Source organism: Megalobrama amblycephala, linkage group LG4, assembly GCF_018812025.1.
Source record: "Megalobrama amblycephala isolate DHTTF-2021 linkage group LG4, ASM1881202v1, whole genome shotgun sequence".
NCBI classification, from domain to species: Eukaryota; Metazoa; Chordata; class Actinopteri; order Cypriniformes; family Xenocyprididae; genus Megalobrama; species Megalobrama amblycephala.
The window spans coordinates 32,990,102-33,015,388 of NC_063047.1; the positions used below are offsets into that span (position 1 = coordinate 32,990,102).

Consider the following 25,287-nt stretch of genomic DNA (forward strand, 5'->3'; position numbering starts at 1 on the left):
TTGGGAATTTGAAATCACTTCCAATTCTGGAAGTGGATTCTTAAGGTCAGGAATTGGATACTTGTAATAAAATTTAAATTTAAATTCCGCTTATCGATTCCTGTGTGCGAATTTGAATGGGATTACAAACCACTTTCAAACACAAGAAGACACCAAAGAGAACTCAATTCGGCACTCGTGTTGTTGTTTTCTTTGCACACAAAGTGCGCACAAAGAGCAGCCTCTCATAAGTACATTCAAAGTTGTGAATTTAACTTGTGCATTAAACATTTATGAATAATTGTTTAATTTATGAATATTTATTTATTTTCCATCCAGTGAATCGAAAAGAATAAAATCATCACATCCACGCTAAATATCACTAAGAAAAATGTAATTTGCTGCAGTAGTTTATGCGAATGTTTTCGTGTCACATAAAAATTTACCCGCCTCAGTTGAGCGCATAGGTTTTTTATGTGCATCTTGAGGTTTCAGTGTTTTTTTATGCGTTATCCCAAAATGCACATAAAAATAGGTGGAAGGAAACATAGCTACTGTGAGCTATAATGTATTGAGTTCTCGTACACGTCTTTGTGCGCATGAACGCACAAATGCACGCAAAATTATGTCAAAATGACCTTGTAAACAGTCGGATTTGTCTTAAAGGTGCTCTAAGTGATCCTGGGTGGAGTAACTTCCTGTTGATGTTCGAAGTGTTGTCAAACAAAACAGAGGCTAGCTAGACCCTCCCTCCTCCTCCTCCTCCCCCTCCCCTCCGTGCTTCCTGAAACAGTCATGAAAGCGCATTTAAAATCATTCTTGTCGGTTATTGGCTGGAGCATGTTTATTATAATTCGTGGTCCAGGCTGCACCAGTTTATTGCCGTTTTCGGAGCTTGTGGCGACTACAGAGACCGCGTTTTTTTACAGTGTGTTCAGGGGACAGGCAGCTAGTGGATAGTGAGATGTTTGCTGTATATGACAAAAAATATTTTGGCCAAAAAACGCGTGACATCACTTAGAGCACCTTTAAGTGAATGTAAAGAGTTGAGAAAGAAAACACGTAAGTAACAGTATATTGGATCCTGCATAAAGTGACAGCAGGCTAATAAACCTGCTGCAGTGTCATTAACGTTAATCAAAGTACAAAAGAAAAAGAAAGTCACTCACTGATTTTGACTGAATATCTTTTGGATTTTTAACTTTAAGGATTACTATATATTTTATTTATAAAAGAAAACAATGCAGTTTGCTGATTTCATGGTTGTTCATGGTATTCAGCTGCAACAAAACGTTTTGGCAAAAAGAATAAATATATTTGATGCAAATGTTTGACAATGTTTTACCTTACTGCAATCGAAAAGAATCAGAAGCGATAAGCAGAATTGGAATTGCAAAAATTCAAATACCATACTCTACTGCCTGGTATCTTCTAAACACTTATTCCCTATTCTACTTATGGAAAAAAAAAACGAAACTGGCGTTGCGTTCGTTCCTTAAGTAGAATAAGAAAGGCGTAGAACATTCAGCATAAGCGTTTTGAAGAATGCAGAAACGGGAAGTATGCTCAAGGCGATATTTTGTGTTTACAAAGCATAAATGACCGATCGTTTCGCTAGATAAGACCCTTATTCCTCGTCTGGTATCGTGGGGGTGACATGGGGGTGAGTAAATTATCAGGAAAAGTTTATTTAAAAGTGGACTAATCCTTTAAAACACTCTTGTGTGTGGGACTAATTTCTTACGAATCTCATCCCAAGCCTCCATTTCTAAATGCAGAACGTCATTTCAGAACTAGTAAGGGAAGCTTGAGCTTTGATAGCAGAATAATACCGTTGATAAAATTAACGCACTTGAGAGAGAGAGAGAGAGAGAGAGAAAATAAGCATATGTGAATTAGCCTACCTGAGTCTGTGCATCTCCCATGGCAGCAGTGTCTCTACTAATAGCGAAACTTTATCTACCTCAAGAACCACACAGTTATTACCTCACTGGTGAGTCATGCATCTTTTAAGTTGCTAAACTATTTCACTGATTAATTTGTCAGAGCAGCGCTGACAACGTGTTTCTGTGCGAGTGTGTGTCCGTACGTGAGTACGTTTGAAAGAGAGAGAGCGGGAAAGAGTATGCGCCTTCAGGACACAATAAAACACAACAATAACATAACAATAACAATCATTTTTCATTTTCATCCTATTGTTTACTATATTTATTTGCTTGGTCGGTGTCGTTGAGGGTTTGTTTCTTTTGCGGTTGTAGGCTGTAAGGACCTATTGAGATAACTGAAAACATTTGGCCAAGTGATATGGAACTGCAATGCGGTCAAGACCTGTCTAGAACTAATTTAGCTGTGCGTTTCCCTGAAAATAATTGCACACCTTAGAACGTTGGTCAACCAATCAGATTTGAGCATTCAACAGCCCTGTATTATAAAAAAAGTTACATTTTCTTATCAGTTTCATATATGGAGAGGTGTAATATACATACAATTTTGTTTGGTGTACAATTACACTGGCTTGAATAAATATATTATATGGCAGTACTTTTAATTTGATTTTATGATATTCAACAGCAAAAACACATGTTAAATACAGACTACATATATGCATGCTGCATCTTTGTATAACATCAGAAAAAGTTTTCACCGCTTGAAATTATTGTATAATTCAAACACTTCACAAGGACAGCTGAATTTGGGGTGGGGGGGTTCCTAGTAGTGGCATAGTAGCATGACATACACATAAGCACTGAAATCGACCCAGTTTCACCTCTATCTGAAAAACAGCTGTGCCGACGATTATCAGCCTACATTACATGGCATGTTTCAGTGACTCATTTCTCTGAATCGAATTCGAAACACAATTTCAGCATTTCTTTTTTCCTACATTAAAGTTTTTTCTATTAAGTTGCATTAATAATGGTATTTATTGTAATTTTATCTGTCAGTTTATTGCAGTCATGAACAGAGTTATGTACAAGTCGAATATATTAAAAAAAAGAGCTTCCAGTTGGCGAGTTGTTAACCGGATCATTTACGAACCCACAGTTGTTGATTCGAGAATCGTCTGGAACTACTCAGTCCGATTCGTTAACGAATAGCTCAGTCCTGTGAGGTGATGATGACACCGGTTTTGATTCACTCAAAAGATTCGAATCACAAGTATGATTCATTTGAACACTGATACGAATCGGAGAATGTTCATTTATCATGCATCCACCACTTAAACAATCCAACATGACCACGAGACATAACATGAAGAATTTGCAAGGAAATTCACGTTTCATATTAAATCTTTTACAATCCAATAAGAATCGCACCAGCTGATCACTACTACCATCACTTATTTCTTTACAACAGTAGCCTAAACGACCCCAAAAATGACAACTAGTACCATGCACAACGCTGACAGCGCCAAATAATGGTAGAAAAAAAAAAAAAAAAAAGTACCTTCATCCTCAGTGAGATGTTTCTATCCTGCGCTCCTCATAGCCATTAACTTCATTATGATCTCCATCCGACAGAATAAACGCTGCATGTGTGTGAGGGAGACGAGCTGCTTAAAATAGCGACACAAGGAGCGGGGGCTGAAGACGAGGGAAAAAAGAGCCACGAACACCCATAAACAGCCCTAACGTCAGCCTTCACTTCTCTGAATATGTCAAACTGGCCGCAGTTTCATCTTAACCTTAAGTTTTAAAGCGCGTCTAAACGCAGCTGCTTATATTTATAAACGAATCATGCTTCTCACACGCTCCTTTTTAAAAGAAGTCAATACGGATTACAGTTAAACGATTATTGAGGATTTGAGATGCAGAGGAAGTGAAAGTTTGGGTGGTAAAGGGTTGAGAACAGTTAGGTTAGCAAACTAACTAGCTTTGAAAAGCGCCAGCAGGTGTTAGTTAAAATAATTAAACTCCGTTTTGATATCCGCGTTAAAAACTCTGGTTTGTATTTAATTCTTTTTGCATGACTTTGAAATTGATGTGCACGGATATGTCACGCAGAATCGTTGACAGTTTTATGCACGAGAACCCCATGGCAATGTAGTAAATGATACTGACCTCTTTTCTGTAGGGTGACTTGGAGCTCAAGGACAAAATTCACCGTTCATAAACATTTATTTCAGCCGGAAATTGAGTATTTTACACCTTTTGATGGCCCATCTTCGCCTGTCTGTCTGTCTTTGCGGTCTTTCTGACTTCCTGGATGAACAGCCGCGTGCGCATATAGTTAAGTTCACTCAAACACACACACACACACACATACATAAACACACACGGAAATAAAGTGCATGACATCTCGACAGAGTATGCAAAAAAGCCAATTTCCTCTCAGTCCAGAACAACATGGGTGAATCTTTAATATTAATAGGATAATTTAAAAATAATAATGCTTAGTTATTTGAGGACAGCTTTGTTTTTTTTTCTTTTTCATTATTTTTTTTTTTAATTTGTAAGAGTAACATTAGTCAAAATGACACTATTCGTGTTCCCTTTAAACTTTGCCTCTACAATGAATGTATAAACAATGAATGTATTTTTTTTAGCAAGTCCAAGATTCATAACTTAACAATACAACTTTACAATGTAATTGCATCCCACATTACCAAAAATAAATAAATAAATACACTTGAAGGTTCAAAAATGTTTCTTATAAAAAAAATCCTATATTGAAGAATCATCCATATTTGTCTTGTTCATACAATAACTTAACTATTAAAATGTTATTAGCCTATATTTAAAGAATTGCGTGTCTACATGAACAAAAATAAAATTCCTGGATATGCTATATTGAGTCCAAGAGTTTAAACACACTGCATCACCTGACCAGTTGTAAATGCTTCTTTATGAAGCCTGAAGGTTCATCAAGGGAAAATCAATCGAGCGCAGAGGGAATCTATTGAGACGCGAATACTGACACCAGATACGATAAAGGCGTTTTTAATAGACGTATCAAAAAAATTACAAAATATCCCTGAAAGACAAAACAGAGTATCCGCCAAAGCCATAATAAATGTGAACACCAACAAAAACGGCCTTACCTAGTCAACAAAGCTTTATCTTTAATCCAGGACCAACTCCATAGAAGTCCAGTTACAAGCAAATGTCTTCAGGCGAATGAACGCTCTTCTCAAAGATGAACCGTGAAAATCCTCCTTATTTCTCCTGTAGTCCTTGTGAGGTGGAATGCTGAGGGAAATAAACTTCCAAACTCATTGCAATTGTCTTCTTAGTGCTCCTACACCTGAAAATGCATCAACCTGTTTTATTTTCGACAGACGTCATGACTCTCTCCCCCGTCAGTGTGATGAGAAAACGTCCACACAGTGCTTGTTATGATATCCAGCGTAAATACTATACTAAACCCCGCGCGACTGACAAAGACTTGACAAGCGTCTGACGCTTTTAGAAAAACCCATCGTACCTGCTACAAGGTAACAGCGCTGATAAACGATCTCGCGAGTCAGACAGCTTTGAAATTCAACGCCGCCACCTGCCGGTTGAGTAAGGAACAACCCATGAGGACACAATAGAGATGGCAGGGACAGTTCCCTGAAATGGTAGGATTATAATCTAGTGTAATGATGATTAGATCGAGGATTTAACGTAGATTACTCCCGCTGACAAGATAATATATAGTATACTACAATATAATTATGTGTCTGACCAAGCATGAGTTGGATCCATTTTTGCTGAATCTTCTCATATGTTGAACACCTGTTATTCTAATTTTTGAATCTGATAGTTAACTTATTTCCTAAGAAATATATTTTGATGATGATGATATTATTATTATTGTTGTTATTATATTATTAGCTGATATTGTATCTATTTTATGCAATATATTTTGCACTTATTGTAATTTTATCAAGTTTATAATAAAATTCTTCTTATATCTGAATACAAATCTTATAGTATTATTATAGAATTATTATTATTTGTAGTAGTAGCACTATTCCTGTTTTATGCAACACAATGGAGAGATGCTGTTTGAATGCAAATGTTTATTTATTTATGATACAAATCTTCAGATTTTTCCAAAAAGTCATTCCCAGTTTATTTCACTAACTTCACCATGCTTGTTCACGAGAAGAAGAAAAAGATAATAATGGCAAAAAAGGATGATAAACAGTTATCTTAAAAAACATACATTGTTTGTGAATGCATCACTAACTTAGAATGTGCACAATGAACAAAAATTAAACCTTTCCAAACCAATCTGTGGGATGGAAATGAAACTCAGTGTGAATCCAGTGCAATTCAAATTACATACAAATAAATAATGGCACTAAATGATAGATGAGCATGTTTTTCTTGTCTTTTCATAATGACATTAATACGCTTACCTGATCAAGATAGAAATTCATGAGAGGCAGAAGTGGAACTGACAACTTCAGAAAATCTTCATGTTCCTTGAATAAGAACAATACATTTAAAACGCGGAGAGACTCTCTCTCTCTCTCTCTCTCTCTCTCTCTCTCTCTCTCTCTCTCTCTCTCTCTCTCTCATTTCCCTTATGTCATACTTGCGCACAAGCTGTTCAAACTACATTTCCCAGCATGCATCGCTCGACCATCTCCACCAATCAGATTCCTCGGCCTACCCTCCCATTGAAAAAAAGAGGCTCGAGACTGAAAACGTTGTCGATGCAGTGTGATTGTTTACACTTAGGTATTTCCTCCAATATTATCAATATTTAAATATAATAAATGGCGTCGACCTTATTGTCACCCATGGTGGATTATTATAACGATGAGGAAGAGCTAGACAGTGTGGATGAAGATGAAGATCGCAGTTTCAGAGGCAGAGACTCGGAAGAAGGTGAATACGCACAATAATTTCAATTTATTCACCTTTTTATCTCATTCACTTATAATTGATGCATTAAAAGTCATATTTAATATGATAATGAGTGAACTGGCTGTAAGCTGATAGTTAAATAGGGGCTCTTTTATGAGTAAACATGCAGGGAAAGTGTGCATGTGTCGAGTTGCTGTCTGTCTATTTTAGAGCTCGTTGGGTTTTTGCAACTTTATTGGCATTATTTAATCCGTATAGTGATATTTTTAAACCTTAAAGGCTTACACAGCCATCATTAACTGTGTAATGGCTATGCATTTTCATATTTGTGTGTTTTATGTGCTATCCAGCCTGTTGATAAACAGTTAGCAGAGTTAGCACACGTCAGGAAACAAATACATTTGGATGTTTTTCAACTCATACAGACTCGAAATCAGATGCACCAGAGGACGTACTTGTTTTTAAAGTAAACATGTTGGGAAAGAGTTGATTTATGGTGGCAAATATTTGGTTTAAAATGCTTGGAGTTGATCTCCGCTCACTTAGCTTGTGCTAGTGTCATGCACACATATGAGATGAGACTGATGGTAATGAAAACAGACTCAAGAGATCAGTTTAAACGACAACTGTGCGTGACAAAATATATTTTCACTCTCCTCTTAATAATAAAAGCTTTCAATATTCAAAATATATGAAACATCTGGAAGAATAAAGAATGTGTGTGTTTATCAACTTTCTCAATACATAAGAAGTTCATCATGCATTTTTAAGAGAAATGTAGATGAATAGCATTATAACATATTACTAGTCTTGAATGACACCTGATAATCTTATTAAATAAATAATAATTTTGTTGAAAAAAAAAAAACCAAACAACAACAACCATCTAGCATTATATCATAGGTGTAACATGCAATTGCAGTTCAGTCCCTGTTTTGTCTGCTTGTATTCCCTAGTTAGTTTTCTGTTTCTGTTGTCTACAAAGGCTGATTTTACAAATGATTTTTCTGGCACTACTCAATTCGACTTCAGACCTAAGCAAAGGCATTAAAGACAATATTGAGGAAATCTTGTGACATTCTCAAATTTATTTAATTTTGAAACTGTATAATGAGGGCATGCTGCCCTCACACAAATATATTTTGAACCAAAATCTTAATGTTAAGAAATGTTAATGTCCATTTGTCAACCATCCTTCAACTATCTTTTAGAAAGTTCTTTGAATGCAAATGGTACTGCCAGTCAAAAGTTTGGGGTCTGTAAGATTAAGGTCTCTTAAGGTCACCAAGGTTGCATTTATTTGATAAAATACAGTAAAAACAGTAACATTGTGAAATATTATTACATATTAAAATAACTGTTTTCTATTTGAATATACACTACCAGTCAAAAGTTTTTTAACGGTAAGATTTTTTAATGTTTTTAAAAGAAGTCTCTTCTGCTCACCAAGGTTTCATTTATTTGATCCAAAATACAGCGACAACTGTAATATTGTGGAATATTTTTACAATTTAAAATAACAGTTTTCTATTTGATTATATTTTAAAATGTATTTTATTCCTGTGATGCAAAGCTGAATTTTCAGCATCATTACTCCAGTCTTCAGTGTCACATGATCCTTCAGAAATCATTCTAATATGCCGATTTGCTGCTTAAGAAACATTTATTATTAAACATTATTATTATTATTATCAGTGTTGAAAACAGTTGTGTACAATTTTGTTTTCAGAATTTTTGATGAATAGAAAGTTCAAAAGAACAACATTTATCTGAAATATATAAAGCTTTTGCAACATTTGTAAATGTCTATACTGTCACTTTTGATCAATTTAATGCATTCTTGTTGAATAAAAGTACTAATTTCTTTAAAAAGAAAAAAAACTCTTACTGACCCCAAACTTTTGAATGGTAGTGATAGTGTTTCAAAAGCTTTTTATTTCAGATAAATGCTGTTCTATTAATCAAATATTCCTGAAAAAACATTGTACACAACTGTTTTCACATATATAATAATAATAATAAATATTTCTTAAGCAGCAAAGCGGCCTATTAGAATGATTTCTCAAGGATCATTTTTACTGTATTTAAATAAATGAAGCCTTGTTGAGCAGAAGAGACTTCTTTTTAAAAAAAACTTTTGACCGGTAGTGTACATTAATTCCTCTGTTTAAAAAATGTCTGCAAACATATATGTAACGTGAGTTAGCTATTGGCCCGTGCATGTTTTTCCATCCACGATCCCTTTGGATTTTAGCTCTAAATAAGAACAACAGAGTAGAGGCTTTTTATATTTTTCTAAGTTCTCGCGTGCCTTGGCCCCATATTTCCAATATTTCCAAATTATGTTCATTTTCATAGAGCGGGCCAATATCGTGACGATTATTTAAAATCAATCGAGAGAAGCAGATATCGTTATGGTGATAAAATACGATTAATCGTGCAGCCCTAATTTAATTTAATTTGACTTGACATTTGATATTCAACAGTATCCTTGACATTTATTCAACAGTGCTTTTGATCTGCCTGCATTGACACTATTCTTTAAAAGGAAAAATTATATACCAGTTATCAATGTAAAGCTGCTTTGACACAATCTGCATTGTAAAAAGCGCTATATAAATGAAGGTGACTTGACTTGACTTGACATATGCTTTTTACAATAGAGTAAAACACCTGATTGAGTTACCATAGAAAATTGATGAAGCTACCATGTCTGTCCGCTAGATGGCGCTACATATGTGCAGTTAATAAACTATATGGCCAAAAGTTCCATAGATTGGCTTATCCTAGTGTATCATTTATTTATTGCTGTTATTATTATAGACACAGAAGATGCAAGTGAAACAGATATGGCCAAACATGATGAAGACGACTATGTTGAAATCAAAGAACAGTGAGTATTCCTTCTAATTGACTACCATCCATTTATGACAAATCTATCTATCTATCTATCTATCTATCTATCTATCTATCTATCTATCTATCTATCTATCTATCTATCTATCTATCTATCTATCTATCTATCTGTCTGTCTGTCTGTCTGTCTGTCTGTCTGTCAGTCAGCCCTGTGGAAATAATATATATGACAAATTTATGTGATTTGCATGTTATGTAATAAAACTGCATAATTTCTTTGAGATATTTTGGTTTTGTCTTGACTTCAGGATGTATCAAGACAGACTGGCATCCCTGAAAAGACAGCTACAACAGCTGCAAGAAGGTGACTGGAAATACTCCTTTTCACTATTGAATTTCTTTCTTTCCGAAAAACCATTTGAACAATGTGTTAAATTTTGTTGACTTGTGTACTTGCATTATCCCAAATGTTTCCAACAATGTTTAATTCCAGGTGAATCAGCAATTTTAACCAGTGTAACGTCACGTGTCATTGCGTCGCCTGTCAGTGGTGTCATATACACACTACCCTTGATTTTTTTTATTTCTGTAGAAACCATGGAAACGCCAAAGATGCTTTAGTATATTATGTGTTTTATTAGACAGGTCAGCATATGTTTGGATACATTTATCGACAGAAAACTAATGTTAAACTAAATTAATTGTTAAATAGCTCAGCAGTTAGTCTTATTGTTTGAATCTCTTTTCTTGATTTACTGCAATGTTTGTACCATGCCTTAGAGACAACATTATATTGTCAAGTAGGTAACATAGCATAATCAGAACAAGCTTTATTTGTAGTAACAGTAGTACAGTATTTTCTCCACCATACAATATATTAAGAATTAACTGCATGCCATTTAGTCATTCATCTTTTATTAATATGATATTCTAATATCGATCTAGCTTACTGCAATGTGCAACAAGTAGAGTAACATTATACCATAACTTTCAAGACACTAAAATGTAAAATAAAATGTTTTTATTATGATTGTTTTGACCAATTAAAACAGCGCTGCGTTACCCCACAATTTTAATTTGTGAAATAAAGTGACCTGTATGAGTAATTTGACACTAGAATGAAATAAAATAATGTGAATTTAAAATAATGTGAATAACATTTACTAGAACTGGCAAATGTTAAACATAACTTTAAATGTAAAATAAACAAAAACAACAAAACGAAAGGAGCGGCAATGGCCCGCTTTGGCATATAAGCGTAATAAAATCTCCAGAGCTCCTTCATGGGACTCGAGACTGTGTAGCGTTGGTATCTCTCATTAGCATTCGCTCCACCAGCCTCGTTCCTCTCCCGCGGCTCTCTGCCCCACCCTGATTCATACCACAGTAATGTTAACAAAACTTTAATACATTAGCTCATCCATGAACATGATTTCTGCTCGAGTCCCGTCGGATTGTTTTCCATCAGCTGTTGAGGTAAAGACAACAACTCCCATGATTCCACGCTCACTCATGGCGTCATCAAGCTACACCTTTTGTTATTGTTTTGAATAAGTGAAATTAAAATTAAAAAGCAAATTTATATTGTACGTCACCAACTGTTTTAAAATAAGTAAAATAAAAACCAATGCAACTACAACTTTATAACATTATAACTTCATAACATTATAACTATTATTATTAACTTTACTATATTAAGGCATTATTCTTTTTTTCCACGTTCTTATTCCGTAAAACTCAAGTCTGTTGACAATGGAGAAAATGAATGTATTTCATAGATTTCGATTTTTTTTTTTTTTTTTTTTTTTTTTGACATAAATATGTCCTGAAAAGAGCCTGTTTTGATTGATAGTGGTCTAACAAGGTTATGTAGCCTGGCTGGTAACCAAAAGGTTGTAGGTTCAAACCATGAAAGGGGTAATCTATCACCATTGCGCCCCTTGATCAAGTTATTCCAATGGGATTGTCTCTGTAATAAGTATACTATACATCACTGTGGATAAAAATTGTCAGCTAAAAATTAGTAAATTAGATCAGTTTCATACCCATTAATTTCATGGGACTCGAGACTGTGTAGCGTTGGTATCTCTCATTAGCATTCACTCCACCAGCCTCGTTCCTCTCCCGCGGCTCTCTGCCCCACCCTGATTCATACCACAGTAATGTTAACAAAACTTTAATACATTAGCTCATCCATGAACATGATTTCTGCTCGAGTCCCGTCGGATTGTTTTCCATCAGCTGTTGAGGTAAAGACAACAACTCCCATGATTCCACGCTCACTCATGGCGTCATCAAGCTACACCTTTTGTTATTGTTTTGAATAAGTGAAATTAAAATTAAAAAGCAAATTTATATTGTACGTCACCAACTGTTTTAAAATAAGTAAAATAAAAACCAATGCAACTACAACTTTATAACATTATAACTTCATAACATTATAACTATTATTATTAACTTTACTATATTAAGGCATTATTCTTTTTTTCCACGTTCTTATTCCATAAAACTCAAGTCTGTTGACAATGGAGAAAATTAATGTATTTCATAGATTTCGATTTGTTTTTTTTGGTTTTTTTTGACATAAATATGTCCTGAAAAGAGCCTGTTTTGATTGATAGTGGTCTAACAAGGTGATGTAGCCCGGCTGGTAACCAAAAGGTTGTAGGTTCAAACCATGAAAGGGGTAATCTATCACCATTGCGCCCCTTGATCAAGTTATTCCAATGGGATTGTCTCTGTAATAAGTATACTTTACATCACTGTGGATAAAAATTGTCAGCTAAAAATTAGTAAATTAGATCAGTTTCATACCCATTAATTTCATGGGACTCGAGACTGTGTAGCGTTGGTATCTCTCATTAGCATTCGCTCCACCAGCCTCGTTCCTCTCCCGCGGCTCTCTGCCCCACCCTGATTCATACCACAGTAATGTTAACAAAACTTTAATACATTAGCTCATCCATGAACATGATTTCTGCTCGAGTCCCGTCGGATTGTTTTCCATCAGCTGTTGAGGTAAAGACAACAACTCCCATGATTCCACGCTCACTCATGGCGTCATCAAGCTACACCTTTTGTTATTGTTTTGAATAAGTGAAATTAAAATTAAAAAGCAAATTTATATTGTACGTCACCAACTGTTTTAAAATAAGTAAAATAAAAACCAATGCAACTACAACTTTATAACATTATAACTTCATAACATTATAACTATTATTATTAACTTTACTATATTAAGGCATTATTCTTTTTTTCCACGTTCTTATTCCATAAAACTCAAGTCTGTTGACAATGGAGAAAATTAATGTATTTCATAGATTTATATATTTTTTTTTTGACATAAATATGTCCTGAAAAGAGCCTGTTTTGATTGATAGTGGTCTAACAAGGTGATGTAGCCTGCTGGTAACCAAAAGGTTGTAGGTTCAAACCATGAAAGGGGTAATCTATCACCATTGCGCCCCTTGATCAAGTTATTCCAATGGGATTGTCTCTGTAATAAGTATACTATACATCACTGTGGATAAAAATTGTCAGCTAAAAATGAGTAAATTAGATCAGTTTCATACCCATTAATTTCCACAGGCACACTGCAGGAGTACCAGAAGAGAATGAAGAAGCTCGATCAGCAGTATAAAGAAAGACTTCGTAACGCTGGTAAAGTTGATTTATAATAAAGCTTTTCATCTCAATGTCAGTGTCAATATTTCAGAAGCCAATATATATCTCTTGTTTGTGCTCTCTCTCTTTCGGTCCCTCTCCTCCCATCTCTTGATCTTTTCAGACCTATTTCTACAACTTGAGGTAAGCTGCAATTTCATTCTTTTTATGTACCTGTTGTTTCATTATAACTGCAATAAGAAACAGATATGACAGTTTAATTAATGTTAAATTTCCTGTAGACAGAGCAGGTGGAGAGGAACTACATCAAAGAGAAAAAAGCAGCGGTGAAAGAATTTGACGATAAGAAAGTGGAACTGAAGGAAAATCTTATTGCAGAGCTAGAGGAGAAGAAGAAGATGATCGAGAATGAGAAAATAACAATGGAGCTGACAGGAGGTGAGAAAGTGGAAAAGTGAGATCAGATAGAAAAATGCAACATGAGAGGGTTTTTGTGCAAGGCATTGTTAGTATTGCTGTTGTAGAGAACAAGATCCTGTTCCTATAGCTGCACGCTTCACTACTTTCTTTTGTGTATAAAGAACAAAAAAACTTGAAGCAATAGTTCACCCAAAAATGAAATTCTGTCATCATTTACTTAACTTTTATGTCATTCCACACCTGAATTACTTTTTTGCAGAGCACAACAGGAAAAAAGCAAGAAATGTTAAACTTTTTTCCAAACTCTTTTCCATGCAGTGAACAAAGACTGAGGGACTTTTAAGCTTCAGAAAAGGAAACAAAAGCACAATAAAAATGTCATAGAGCGATAAAACTCTCTTTGATGAGTTCATGAGAGAGGCAGTAATTTCCAATTTGAGAATGATTCATTCTTTTGAGTCAAAGAATCAGTAAAACTCAATCATCTCATCACAGTGGTTAACTCACTGGGGAGGATGATCATCAGTAGCTATGTATCAAAAGTTACGAATTTAACTTATGCATGAAATTGCGATGCCTCATAAAACATTTCTGAATAAAGCACCGTTTCCATCCCATGTGTTCAAGAGAACAAAATTGTCACTTCCTGGGAAACTGCCTCAAGTCAAGTCACCTTTATTTATATAGTGCTTTTTTCAATGCAAATATCTGTAATAAGTTGTATAATAAGTTGCTGGGAGGTCATAATACCCAACCATTTTGATGACAGACTTTTTATGCTAGTTTATGCGCAGATAAAAAATGATCAGCCTCAACTGAACGCATACATTTTTTTATGCACATTTTTAGAGTTTGTGTATCTTGGCAATTCTGTCCATAAAAATAGGTAGATGGAAACATAGCTAGTAATTAACATTTTAAATTTTGGTCTGTTCATCACACAAAGCTATCTTATGACTTCAGAAGACATTTATAGAAGTCATATAGGCCACTTTTATTATCATTTTATGGTGTTTTCTTATCCTTTTTTTAAGTTTTAAAGCCTCCGTTGCAAAAAATTTACCAGGACAGCCTTATTTTTTGTGTTTTATTGAGTTTATTTTGTGTCAAAGATTCATTTAAACCCCTAAACCTAGTATGCTATCCATTTATTTATTTATTTTAGATTCCATGGAGGTAAAAACCCATATAACCCGGAAGCTCCGGAGACGACCCAATGACCCTGTGCCCATTCCAGACAAGCGAAGAAAGCCTGCACCTGATATCCTTCACATAGCTGTAGAGACAGAACACATGCACTGGAAACACTCCAGACCACCAACACATCAGTTAAATAGATCATCTTCTGTGCAACTGTAGGGCATCTGTAATGATCAGGTTTTCTTAACTCTCCTCACCTCAGTTAAATTATTTACTCACTGATGAACAGATCATGGAAGATCTAAGAACGTTGAACAAGGTAAGGTTACGACTCAGCAAAATTGGAATTAGCTCCATTTTTATGAGGCAAATGAAGTACAAATTAGTAATTTCATTGCCTCTTAGATACAGTATCAACTTTTTGACCTAATTTTCAATATATCTAATTTTACAGCATTATAATTTATAAAAATGAAATGCATTTGCATATTCGTTTGCAGGCTATGAGAGGAGAAAAAGTAAAGTGGTAGAAAAAGTTCAGTCCATTTTATCAAAACGCAATGAAAGTCTTCATGACTTGAGTCTCGGCTTTGAAGAAAGGATTTTTTTTCTAAACGTTCTCTATTAGGTAATAAAAAGCAGGTTCCCCTGAATTTTATTACATTTTATTACTCAAAGAGATACATGAGACATAACAAGAAATCTGTGGAACACAGAAAATAGGTTTTTGACACTGACATATTATTGGATTTATTGCTTTGGCAACTGCTGATTAGTATTAGCTGACCAAGATATCAGGTTGTTTGTCTGTGTCTGTTGTGTTTTACACCTGAGATTGCTGAAGAAAATCAAAACAATCTTCTTTTTTGCTTCATTTCCTTCATAGCTTAAATCTCCGAAAAGACCAGGTATGGACGTTTTGTCTTTTAGAGGTGATTCCCCATATAATTTCCCATCAGATTTATTTAACCACAAAGGCTTTAAAATGAATTTGAAATTAATTGAAAGCAAATATCTGTGATGTTTTTCAGCATCCCCATCTTCTCCAGAGCACCTCCCTTCCACTCCGGTGGATACCCCGTCCCAGCGTTATGAGGCACGGATAGAGGAGGGGAAACTCTACTATGACAAGAGATGGTAAGATTCTCTGTGTTCTACTGGGCTTTGTGTTCTAGTGTGGCCACATTATACTCCAGGTGCACTTAAAGGATTAGTTCACTTCAGAATTAAAATTTCCTTATAATTTACTCAACCCCATGTCATCCAAGATGTTTATGTCTTTCATTCTTCAGTCGATTAAGGTTTTTGAGGAAAACATTCCAGGATTTTTTTCCATATAGTGGACTTCACCAGGGTTCAACGGTTTAAAGGTCCAAATTGCAGTTTCAGGGCAGCTTCAAAGGGCTCTACATGATCCCAGACGAGGAATAAAGGTCTTGTTTAGCAAAACGATCTGCCATTTTCTAAAAAAAAGAAAAAAAATCGTATTTTTTAACCACAAATGCTCATCTTGCACTAGCTCAGTGATGCACGTCTACAACTTCACGCATTATATAGTCACGTTGGAAAGGTCATGCGTGACATAGGCGGAAGAACCGTCCAAGTGTTTACAAAGCGAACATGCAAAGACTAAGTCAAACGGCCTTTACAAAAAAAGGTAAAACGATGATGTCAGGCGATTTTGAAGTTATGGGAGAAAAATGAGATGAAGTTTTTGCTCTACTCTACCCTGCTGCTGGGTCGGTACTTCTGCCTACGTCACGTCACGTGTGACCTTTCCAACATGAATACATAATCATACACCGCAGAGCTAGTGCAAGATGAGAATTTGTGGTTAAAAAGTATATAATTTTTCTTTTTCATTTTTTTTTTTTTTTTACCTTTACTGTTGAAGCCCACTATATGGAGAAAAATCCTGAAATGTTTTCCTCAAAAACCTTTTCGACTGAAGAAAGAAAGACATGAACATCTTGGATGACATGGGGGTGAGTAAATTATCAGGAAATTTTAATTCTAAAGTGAACTAATCCTTTAGTTCTGGGTTATTGTATTTTACATACTTCATTAGTAATTAATGCTGCATATTCAGGTTTTAAGATTTCACATTGTATGTTTCTTAACTCTGATTTAACATGCTTATTTGCATATTTATGATCAGTGACTCAATGTTGGTTTAAAGAGAAGATAACCCTGAGTAAAAGCCCTTATAAAGACTGACTGATTTACATTATGGAAATAAATGGCATGGTATTTACAGCTTCTACCAGCAGAGACTAATAGGCCATGCTTACCAATTGAACCTTGACCCCCTGGTTCCTGCAGGGCCTTGAAGCCTCAAAAAAATCGTAGTCACTCTTTTGTACTTGTACTGACCACAAGATGGCGCAATCACTCTTTTGCTTTTCAATTCTATCATATTATAGTTTACGTAAAGGACAGTGTCACATCAGAGAGCTGGAACTGACCTGAGACAAGACAGACCTAGAGCATCTATCTGTCTGTATATTTATCTTCTGTCTATCTATCTATCTATCTATCTATCTATCTATCTATCTATCTATCTATCTATCTATCTATCTATCTATCTATCTATCTATCTATCTATCTATCTATCTATCTATCATTCTATCGTTCTATCTATCTATCTATCATTCTATCGTTCTATCGTTCTATCTATCGTTCTATCTGTCTGTCGTTCTGTCCTTCTATTCTATCTGTCTCTGTCTATCATTGTATTATGTTGCTCTTTCTATCGTTCTCTGTTATTATATTGTTCTATTGATCTGTCTATCATTTGTCTTTCTGTCATTCTGTCTATTGTTCTGTCTGTCATATTTAATCATACAATTTAGACTTATTTTTATACATAATTTGTATCATAATTTACATTTTAAATTTTTTTTTTTATAGTGATTCCGGTATGAAAATAGCATGGCATGTAATTACATGGGACGTATATTTAAGAATATTTTGATTCTTGTAGCATTCTGAATTTTATTTTATTTGGGCTGTAAGAAAGTACTAACTTTAATATCGCAGTTATTACTATTGACTGTTATTTCATTAGATATGTACATTAAGGATGTGTATGTGATGTATTTGTTTGCTTGAACAAGGCAACATCTGTGCCAGGATTCAGGTCACACATTGCTGACATGGTATTTACCGTTGTTCGTGTCCTGATATTTAAAACGTAAACATCATGGGCATCATGATCCACAAATTCTGACATCCAATACTCTGTACAGACTACATAAATCTATATTTCATTGTTTTGAATAAGTGATCATAATACACAGGAAGCTTGTGGTTTAGGATGAGGTCTGGAGATTACTTTGTCTTATGCGTTTGTGACATTAAATGTCATGAATGCCTCTGGATTTTTATGAGCGTGTCAGCATGCATTCATCTAGTTGTGCCCTTTAGACAGTGGGCTGCCGTAGCTTTCAGCAATGCAATCCAACCGGAATATTTTTGTGCAGATGAGGAGAGAGTGAGCGGAGGAGGAAATATGGTCCTGTGTGATACCGCAGGCAATAAATGTATAATGTTACATGTATATTAAATGCAGTTTTATTCTGCAATTTTAATAATGAGTGGAGAGGCTGAGTTATGCCTCTATCTGAACTTTTCCAGAGGATGTTTATGTGAAGCCACAGGCTATTTTTTGCTTTCTATGTTTTAAGAGATGGCTCTCTAATTAGTGGTGTTTGTGCCACAGAAAAATAAATCATATTTTACCTGACTTATAAAAGTGAGTTTGGAGCATAAATGCAAAGTAATGGAACAAAAAGACAAAAATAATGGCAAGGAGTTGTCCTCCTTAATGGGCTGCCCGCCAAAAAACGACTCTAAAGAACTGATGTTTTGCTTAATCTATGGCATATTTTACCAGAATTGTGAATGTGTTTGCAGTCTGTATTAAATATAATGCAATAAAAAAAGCAGTGTACTACAAAATAATGGCAAAAAAAACTCTTTCTATTGAGTCATCACGGACTGCAAAACAGAAGCAAACATTCAGCGTGACCAACCTAATCCGATTCCTTAACAAATGTTTCTCATAAGCCAGTTATTTTTAGTGAATCTAAATAAATAACTAAATAAAAAACATTGAGCCCAGTGTAGCATGGTTCCCGAAACGAATTACACATACGAGTCGGGTCTTTTTTTAGCGAGACAAGTTACTAGTTTAAATAAGTCTGAAACACTGATTTGTAATTTATAGAATTAGCAAAGAGATAATTTCATTCACGTGTAAGCAAAATTGACATTATAACTAACATATTCCCAAATGAATCAGAATTGAACTGAACCATAATAACTATTATATTGGAAAAGTAAGTGCTCCCAATTAAAGGTGCAGTATATTTATTTATTTAATTATCCTTTATTTTACCAGGAATAATCCCATTGAGATATAAATCTCTTCTACCAGGGAGTCCTGGCCAAAATAGCAGCACATAAAGTTTCACATAAAACTGATTCCAAAGACACAAAACCAGAAATATAAGAAAAGTCCTGTCCAGCACTCCTATAACTCCAGTTCTGATTAGGTAAAACATGCACATGATTCTTTCAAAAAGATTTCTAAGAATATTTAGAGATGGGAGTAACATCAACATCAAAATACTCTGCATTTCATTCCATAGCCTAGGAGCATAAGAGGAGAAGGCAGATTTACCAAACTCAGAATATGCTCTAGGCCCAATTAAAAGTAATTTAGAAGATTATCTAGTTTTATAACTACAAGTACAATTTGATAAAAGATTACAGATGTAAGAAGGCAGTTTACCTAATAGAGCCTTAGTAGTAAACAGCAGGATATGCAATTTTCTCCTCTGATACAAGGAGGGCTAACCAACCAGTTCATACAAGGTACAATAACTAGTCACAAATCATATTTCAGCATGATATATAAATCCAATTTTTTAGTGAAGATGAGTTTGCATGCATATACTTTAGATCACATCACCATAATCCAGCACAGAGAGAAAACAACTGGATTTTTCCAGATAATTCTCTTTTTAGCTTCAAAGGGGAAACTTTTCTTTAAGCGAAAAAGAAACCCAAATTTAGGTCTGAGTATTTTTAGTAGATTTCTGATATGAATATTACAACCCAACCTTTCATCAAGCCATATGCCCAGGTTTTTACTCTTTCTATACAGTCCCCTTCTAAGGTTAAAATAGGTGGAGCAACTATTTTGGTAAACCAGTTTTAAATTTAACAATGAAGCTAGCAAGAATTTAAATTAATATCATCACTGTTTTTATTGATGCATATAAGAGTGGGTCTCATAAAAGACTGATATCAAAAATATATTCAAGTATACAATCTTCTAAAACTCACTCTACATTCGAGATTGAGAACAGCTTCGATACTATACATTTAGGAAATATACCAACCGATTTTAATTCTCAAGACTAGTTCATTTATTATTGGTTGCTAGTAAAAAAAGCAATAACTAAGAAATGGCTGCATGAGAATCCACCAACAAAAGAAGTATGGATAGTGATCGTAAAAGATATGGAAAAACTGACCTTCTCTCTAAGATTAAACATGGATAAATTTTACAAGTACTGATCAAAATGGTTAATGTATAGGAAATGTGGATGGAACATAGGGAGATTTTGTAAGTGTACAACTGCCATTGTTTTTTCCTCTTCCTCACATGTGCAATTTACCAGTATTATTGTATATAATAATAATATGAAATATTTGTTCAATGAAAATATTCTGGATTTGTATGTTTTATTTGAACCTTAAACCTTTTATGGACTTGAAATGACCATTACCATAATATTCATACCATAATATTCTCCTTGTGAATGTTTTTTTTTTTCTTCTCTTTCTCTCTTCCGATACTATTGGGAGAGTAACCCCTGATATAAAGTTAACTGTATATGAACAAACTGTATGTGAAACCCCTAGTGACCTGTCTGTTCCATTCTTTTGCATGTGTTCTACTAAAAGCATGTAAAAAAAAAAAAAGGGGGGAAAAAAAAAAAAAAAAAAAAAACACTAGCAGAAAACACAGTCAGTGTCAACGAACTGGGTCAGAGATCTCAGATTCTACCTGACCTAAAAAGACTCAGCATCATCTAAAAAACTATGTGCAGTGTCATATTAAACTTACAGTGTAATGCTTATCACTTTCTGTTGTCAAAAAAGAATGTAATATTGACAGCTAGAGGTTAAAATGGGTGCCAAATTCAAAATATTGGAAAGAGTTGTTTCCTCCGCCCCCTCCTCCTCAGACTCGACGCTCAGGTGGGTTGCCGGATTGAGGATATGCAACAGGAACGAGCGCAACTGTCAATAGAAAGTGATAAGAATTACACTGAAAGTTTAATATGACTCTGTACATAGAGCTTTTTAGATGATGCTGAGTCTTTTTAGGTCGGGTAGAATTTGAGATCTTTGACTTGTTGACATTGACTGTGTTTTCCGCTAACCCAGGGTGTCGAAATACTATTGGGTAAATTGGCAGTGGGCAGGATCACACAGGCCAAAACACAGACATTCTGACCCGGAACGCATGTTTCAAAGTAGAATAATTGTCTGTAGCATTGTGTTTTGGAGAAACAAGGATTTGAACTTAGCATGTTTCCTAAATCTCTGCAAACATATAATGGGATTTTATGCTTTAGTACAGTCAAACATTACATACAGCACCGTTAAAACTTTTTCAACATATGTGGACATACAGTGCACAGCATAAATGAGTACACCCCCTCTGAACAAATACAAAAGATGTATTTTCTTTATGATCACTAATACAATTCATGGAAAGATGGCAAAACTAAAATGTATTAAACATATATGTAATAAAATCTGAGTAAATTAGCCAATTTTGTTTAAATTAAGATTGCATAAATAAGTACACCCTAGATTTAATTCAACAAATGTATAATATTCTAGTACTTAGTATGCCCTCCATAATTTTGAATATACTGCTCTGACCCTTCTTGGCACGGAGTGTGCAAGCTCATGACTAACTGTCACATCTGTCCTGTTTAACTCCTGGATGATGAGCTCCTTAAATGCCCTGATCTTTAATGGGGAGTGTTGCTCAACTTGTCTCTACAGAATCCACCACAGGTGCTCAAGAGTGTTAAGACTGAGTGCAATACATGTCCACAGAAGGTTTTTCACCTTGGGAGAATGCATATCCTCATTGTCATGTTGAAAAAATGCCCAACAATGCAGGGAATGAGGAAAGGGTAACATCTTCTGTTTCAATTTTGTGTATTAAATTACACAGTGGTGTGGGAATTCATGACAGCATTGATAAAGCATAACTCCCTCACACCTTCAGCACTCATACATCCCTATATAAGAGCTTTACTACCACTGAACTTTACTGTGGGAACCAGGCACTTCTCACTGTACTCCTCCTCTTGCAACACCATAACATTTTGGATGCTGTTAGATCCAAAATGATTGATTTGGTCACATGAGACCAGAGTATTGATTCCCAGAATCTATATTTTGTAAATATGGGCTTTGGAAATGGCTAACTGACTTTACTTATTTATTGTGCTTTGGCTACAGTAGGTAGTTTCAGTGAGAACAACAACCATGCATGTCATTTCTGCAGGCTGCTTCTTACTCTGTGAGATAAACAGTCTCTTTTTTCATAGCTTTTGCTGGCTCTGAGACACTCGCTTGGTATTTCTCCTGCTCTTTGTCTAGCAAAAAAATCCCTCATCACTAAATGAAAGCTTAAAATGAAGGCCTGATTATTTCAGGGGCCTTGTCACCTGTCAGTTCTTTTTGAATTTCAGTGTTACTTCTGCTATATTTTCACACTTAAAACAATGCTTTGATAATCCTCTTGTAGCACTGTCCTCTTTTGTGCTAAGAAATAAGTCTCCTCACAGTTCTCTCCCAAGTGCCTCCATTGTTGTCAGCATTAAGTGTGAGAATGATTCAGTGGGCTATATAACACTTTTAATTGTCAAGAAATTACTTCTCTTTAAATGTTTTGGTTCAGCATACTTACCTGTTGAACAAACATTGCCTTAAACTTCCACCAGAATTTTTTTATTTTGTTTTATTTAGTAACTTTTAGGAGGGTGTACTCATTTTTGCTACACAACATTTTATCACCTTGATAAGAAAATCTTATTTTGACATGCTTCTTTGGTAATTGACTTGCTGGAACATTATATCTCTAAAGAACCCTAACATGTCTTCTAAGTAATTGAGTAATTGCTGACTTTCAGAAGTTTCAGAGGGGGGTGTACTCATTTATGCTGTGCACTGTATCCATTCGGAAGCTTTTAGTTAGTATTGATTGGTGAAGGTGATAAAATTTACCAAATAATTACCATTAAAATGTGACTTATTTACAGAATGACTACAGGAATTCAAAAATGAGTCATCTGTGGAAAAATAAGTACACCTCTACATTTAAAATCTAGTAATGCTCCCTTTGGCAGAATTTTATTGGACACATTTCTTATAATTGCACATCAGTCTCATAAATTAAGTTAATTCTCGCCTGTTCATCCATGCAGAATTTCATAAATGTGATAAAATGATGACAGAATTTTAGTAATTTTGAAATCCTTTAAGCCTTTTCAGTGAAGATATGAGAGGAGGTAAGCTCACGTACAGTACCTGACTGAGAAAGGGAATTTTCTGTAATGGTCTTTCAGTCTAAAGGATCTTAAGAGACTAATACTGTTATTGTTTCAGGTACCATAAAAGTCAAGCAATTTATCTGGAGTCCAAGGAGAACACCAAGATCAGCTGTGTCATCAGCTCTGTGGGGACCAATGAGGTTGGTGTCTGATTCTCTCCTCTGATTGGTGCTAAACAAATGACTGTGCTCTTCAGACTAATGACCTGCTCTGAGGGGAAATAAACAGCAGGTTATTGAGATCAGCTCAAGTGAATCAGCTTTGGAGGGCCAGAAGAGGAAAATTCTCATTTAGTCGCTCTCATTTATTGTAATCTGCATCCATATCAAATTGTATGAGGATGTTTTTCCAATGGCTTTTGTTTCATTTGCATCCTTTTAATGCCAGCATCAATAACACACTGCATAGATCTGGACTCCTACTTGCTGAGCCAGTGGCTTTGGAGTACAAATCACTGTTTAGGACTCATTTGGATTCTGGAGGAAGGTGGTACAGGATAAACACTGAAGTGTTTTGTCTTGGATTTCATTTCTCTTGCAGATCTGGGTGAGAAAGACAAGTGACAGTACGAAGATGAGGATTTATTTAGGACAGCTTCAGCGAGGGGCCTTCATCATTAGACGCCGGTCAGCAGCATAGATGTCACTCTTCCTCATCTTCCTCTTTTTCCTTTTCTTTTTTTTTTTTTTTTTTTTTAATTCATTTTGATGCTCTTCCTGTTTTACCAAGTCGTCTACTACATGTTAAAGCATGATATTTCTTCCCGTCTTATCTTATTTTTCTATCACTTTCACACGTACTGTATAGATACTACCAAAGTATATCATGAACTGTCTTACGTTTGTCTTTCTTTTTGCCTTTTCTTTCTCTATGAATTTTGCATTGTACATGCAATGCAGTTACAATTTCTGAGGTAACACTTTACGCTTCACTGTTTGATTTCAAAGAGCTCAGATGAAGTGAGTAGACAACAATACACTTTGGCATTTTATTTTATTGCCAGTAAGGCATTTATTTTGTGGTTTTGTTGATATGTCATGCCATAGTCTATTCTCTCCATGCTTTTGAAAGTGTACAGGATTTCAAATTACTTCGCAAGTTTTAATTTTGTATTTAGTCCAACATTAAATAAATTTGGCTCATACAGTGCAAAACAACATTTGTTTCTGCAGAATTGCTTTTGTTTTTTTTCTCCCCATTAACATTTGACCTTGTTTTTAACGGCACTTCTTCTTACACATGTTATAACATGAGACGCATTAATTTACATTAATTTACATGTTCCTGGCAGAAGTTTTTTTATATAACAAACAACTTGCAAGTAAATGCTTATAATGTGTTTTTGACAATTATTTTAGCAGGTTGTTAAGATGATTACAGTACCAAGGTATAGAAAACTTAGAGCTCAAGATTTCGATTAGTTTGAGAATGCATAATTGTGCGTTCACATTCTAAAATCAATTAAAGTGGACCTATTATGCCTTATTTCAAAGTCTTGATTTTGATTGATTGTTTTTGGGGCCTACTAGAATAGGTTTTCATGCTTGAATGTTCAAAAATTTTTGACACATTTTACATTATTGCAGCACCTCTATTCCTACTCTGTCAGTAACGCTCTGTTTAGCTCCTGTTTCTATGAATCCCCTCCTTCCAAAAAGCGCAATGTGCTCTGATTGGTCAGCTAGTCTGATATGTTGTGATTGGTCTGAGCTCTGAGCATGTTTACCTAATGCCCCTTACCATAACCATGAGTTTAAACACCCTACTAATGCAATTCAACCAGACTTTGCCCCACTTTTTTGGGGTGTTGTGACGTG

The 25,287-nt window shown here is 35.0% G+C and overlaps 2 protein-coding genes across 6 annotated transcripts in view; one reads left to right on the forward strand and one right to left on the reverse strand.

Moving 5' to 3' along the window:
* Nucleotides 1-5,463, reverse strand: part of taok3a (TAO kinase 3a) — an 84,033-nt gene extending 78,570 nt beyond the window's left edge. For 2 of the 4 annotated variants that reach the window (XM_048188929.1, XM_048188932.1), the window contains exon 1: nucleotides 4,041-4,234. The gene's annotated coding sequence lies outside the window, so the exon portion shown is untranslated. Of the gene's footprint in view, nucleotides 1-3,426; nucleotides 3,733-4,040; nucleotides 4,235-5,020 lie in introns of those variants that run through there. The other 2 variants (XM_048188930.1, XM_048188931.1) reach the window with 2 other exon arrangements.
* Nucleotides 5,464-6,559: 1,096 nt separating this feature from the next.
* On the forward strand, nucleotides 6,560-24,955 carry suds3 (SDS3 homolog, SIN3A corepressor complex component). 2 transcript variants are annotated; one of them, XM_048188936.1, is made up of 12 exons: nucleotides 6,560-6,800; nucleotides 9,603-9,672; nucleotides 9,944-9,999; nucleotides 13,224-13,295; nucleotides 13,423-13,442; nucleotides 13,541-13,697; nucleotides 14,845-14,940; nucleotides 15,077-15,138; nucleotides 15,706-15,751; nucleotides 15,851-15,956; nucleotides 23,526-23,610; nucleotides 24,011-24,955. In XM_048188936.1, exons 1-12 carry the CDS (start codon nucleotides 6,689-6,691, stop codon nucleotides 24,107-24,109), a joined length of 981 nt encoding a protein of 326 aa, XP_048044893.1. In that variant the 5' UTR covers nucleotides 6,560-6,688; the 3' UTR covers nucleotides 24,110-24,955. The 2 variants fall into 2 exon arrangements, with proteins under 2 accessions (XP_048044893.1, XP_048044894.1); XM_048188937.1 differs by having other exon boundaries at nucleotides 15,706-15,727.
* Nucleotides 24,956-25,287: the final 332 nt, after the last annotated feature.

What these genes read in the sequence shown, in the direction of transcription:
- suds3 (XM_048188936.1), top strand. Translation starts at nt 6,689, where the DNA reads ATGGCGTCGACCTTATTGTCACCCATGGTGGATTATTATAACGATGAG. An exon ending in GCGAAGAAAGCCTGCACCTG is followed by an intron (nt 14,941 to 15,076) that starts ATATCCTTCACA and finishes AACTCTCCTCAC; the next exon opens with CTCAGTTAAATTATTTACTC. An exon ending in CTCTACTATGACAAGAGATG is followed by an intron (nt 15,957 to 23,525) that starts GTAAGATTCTCT and finishes TTATTGTTTCAG; the next exon opens with GTACCATAAAAGTCAAGCAA.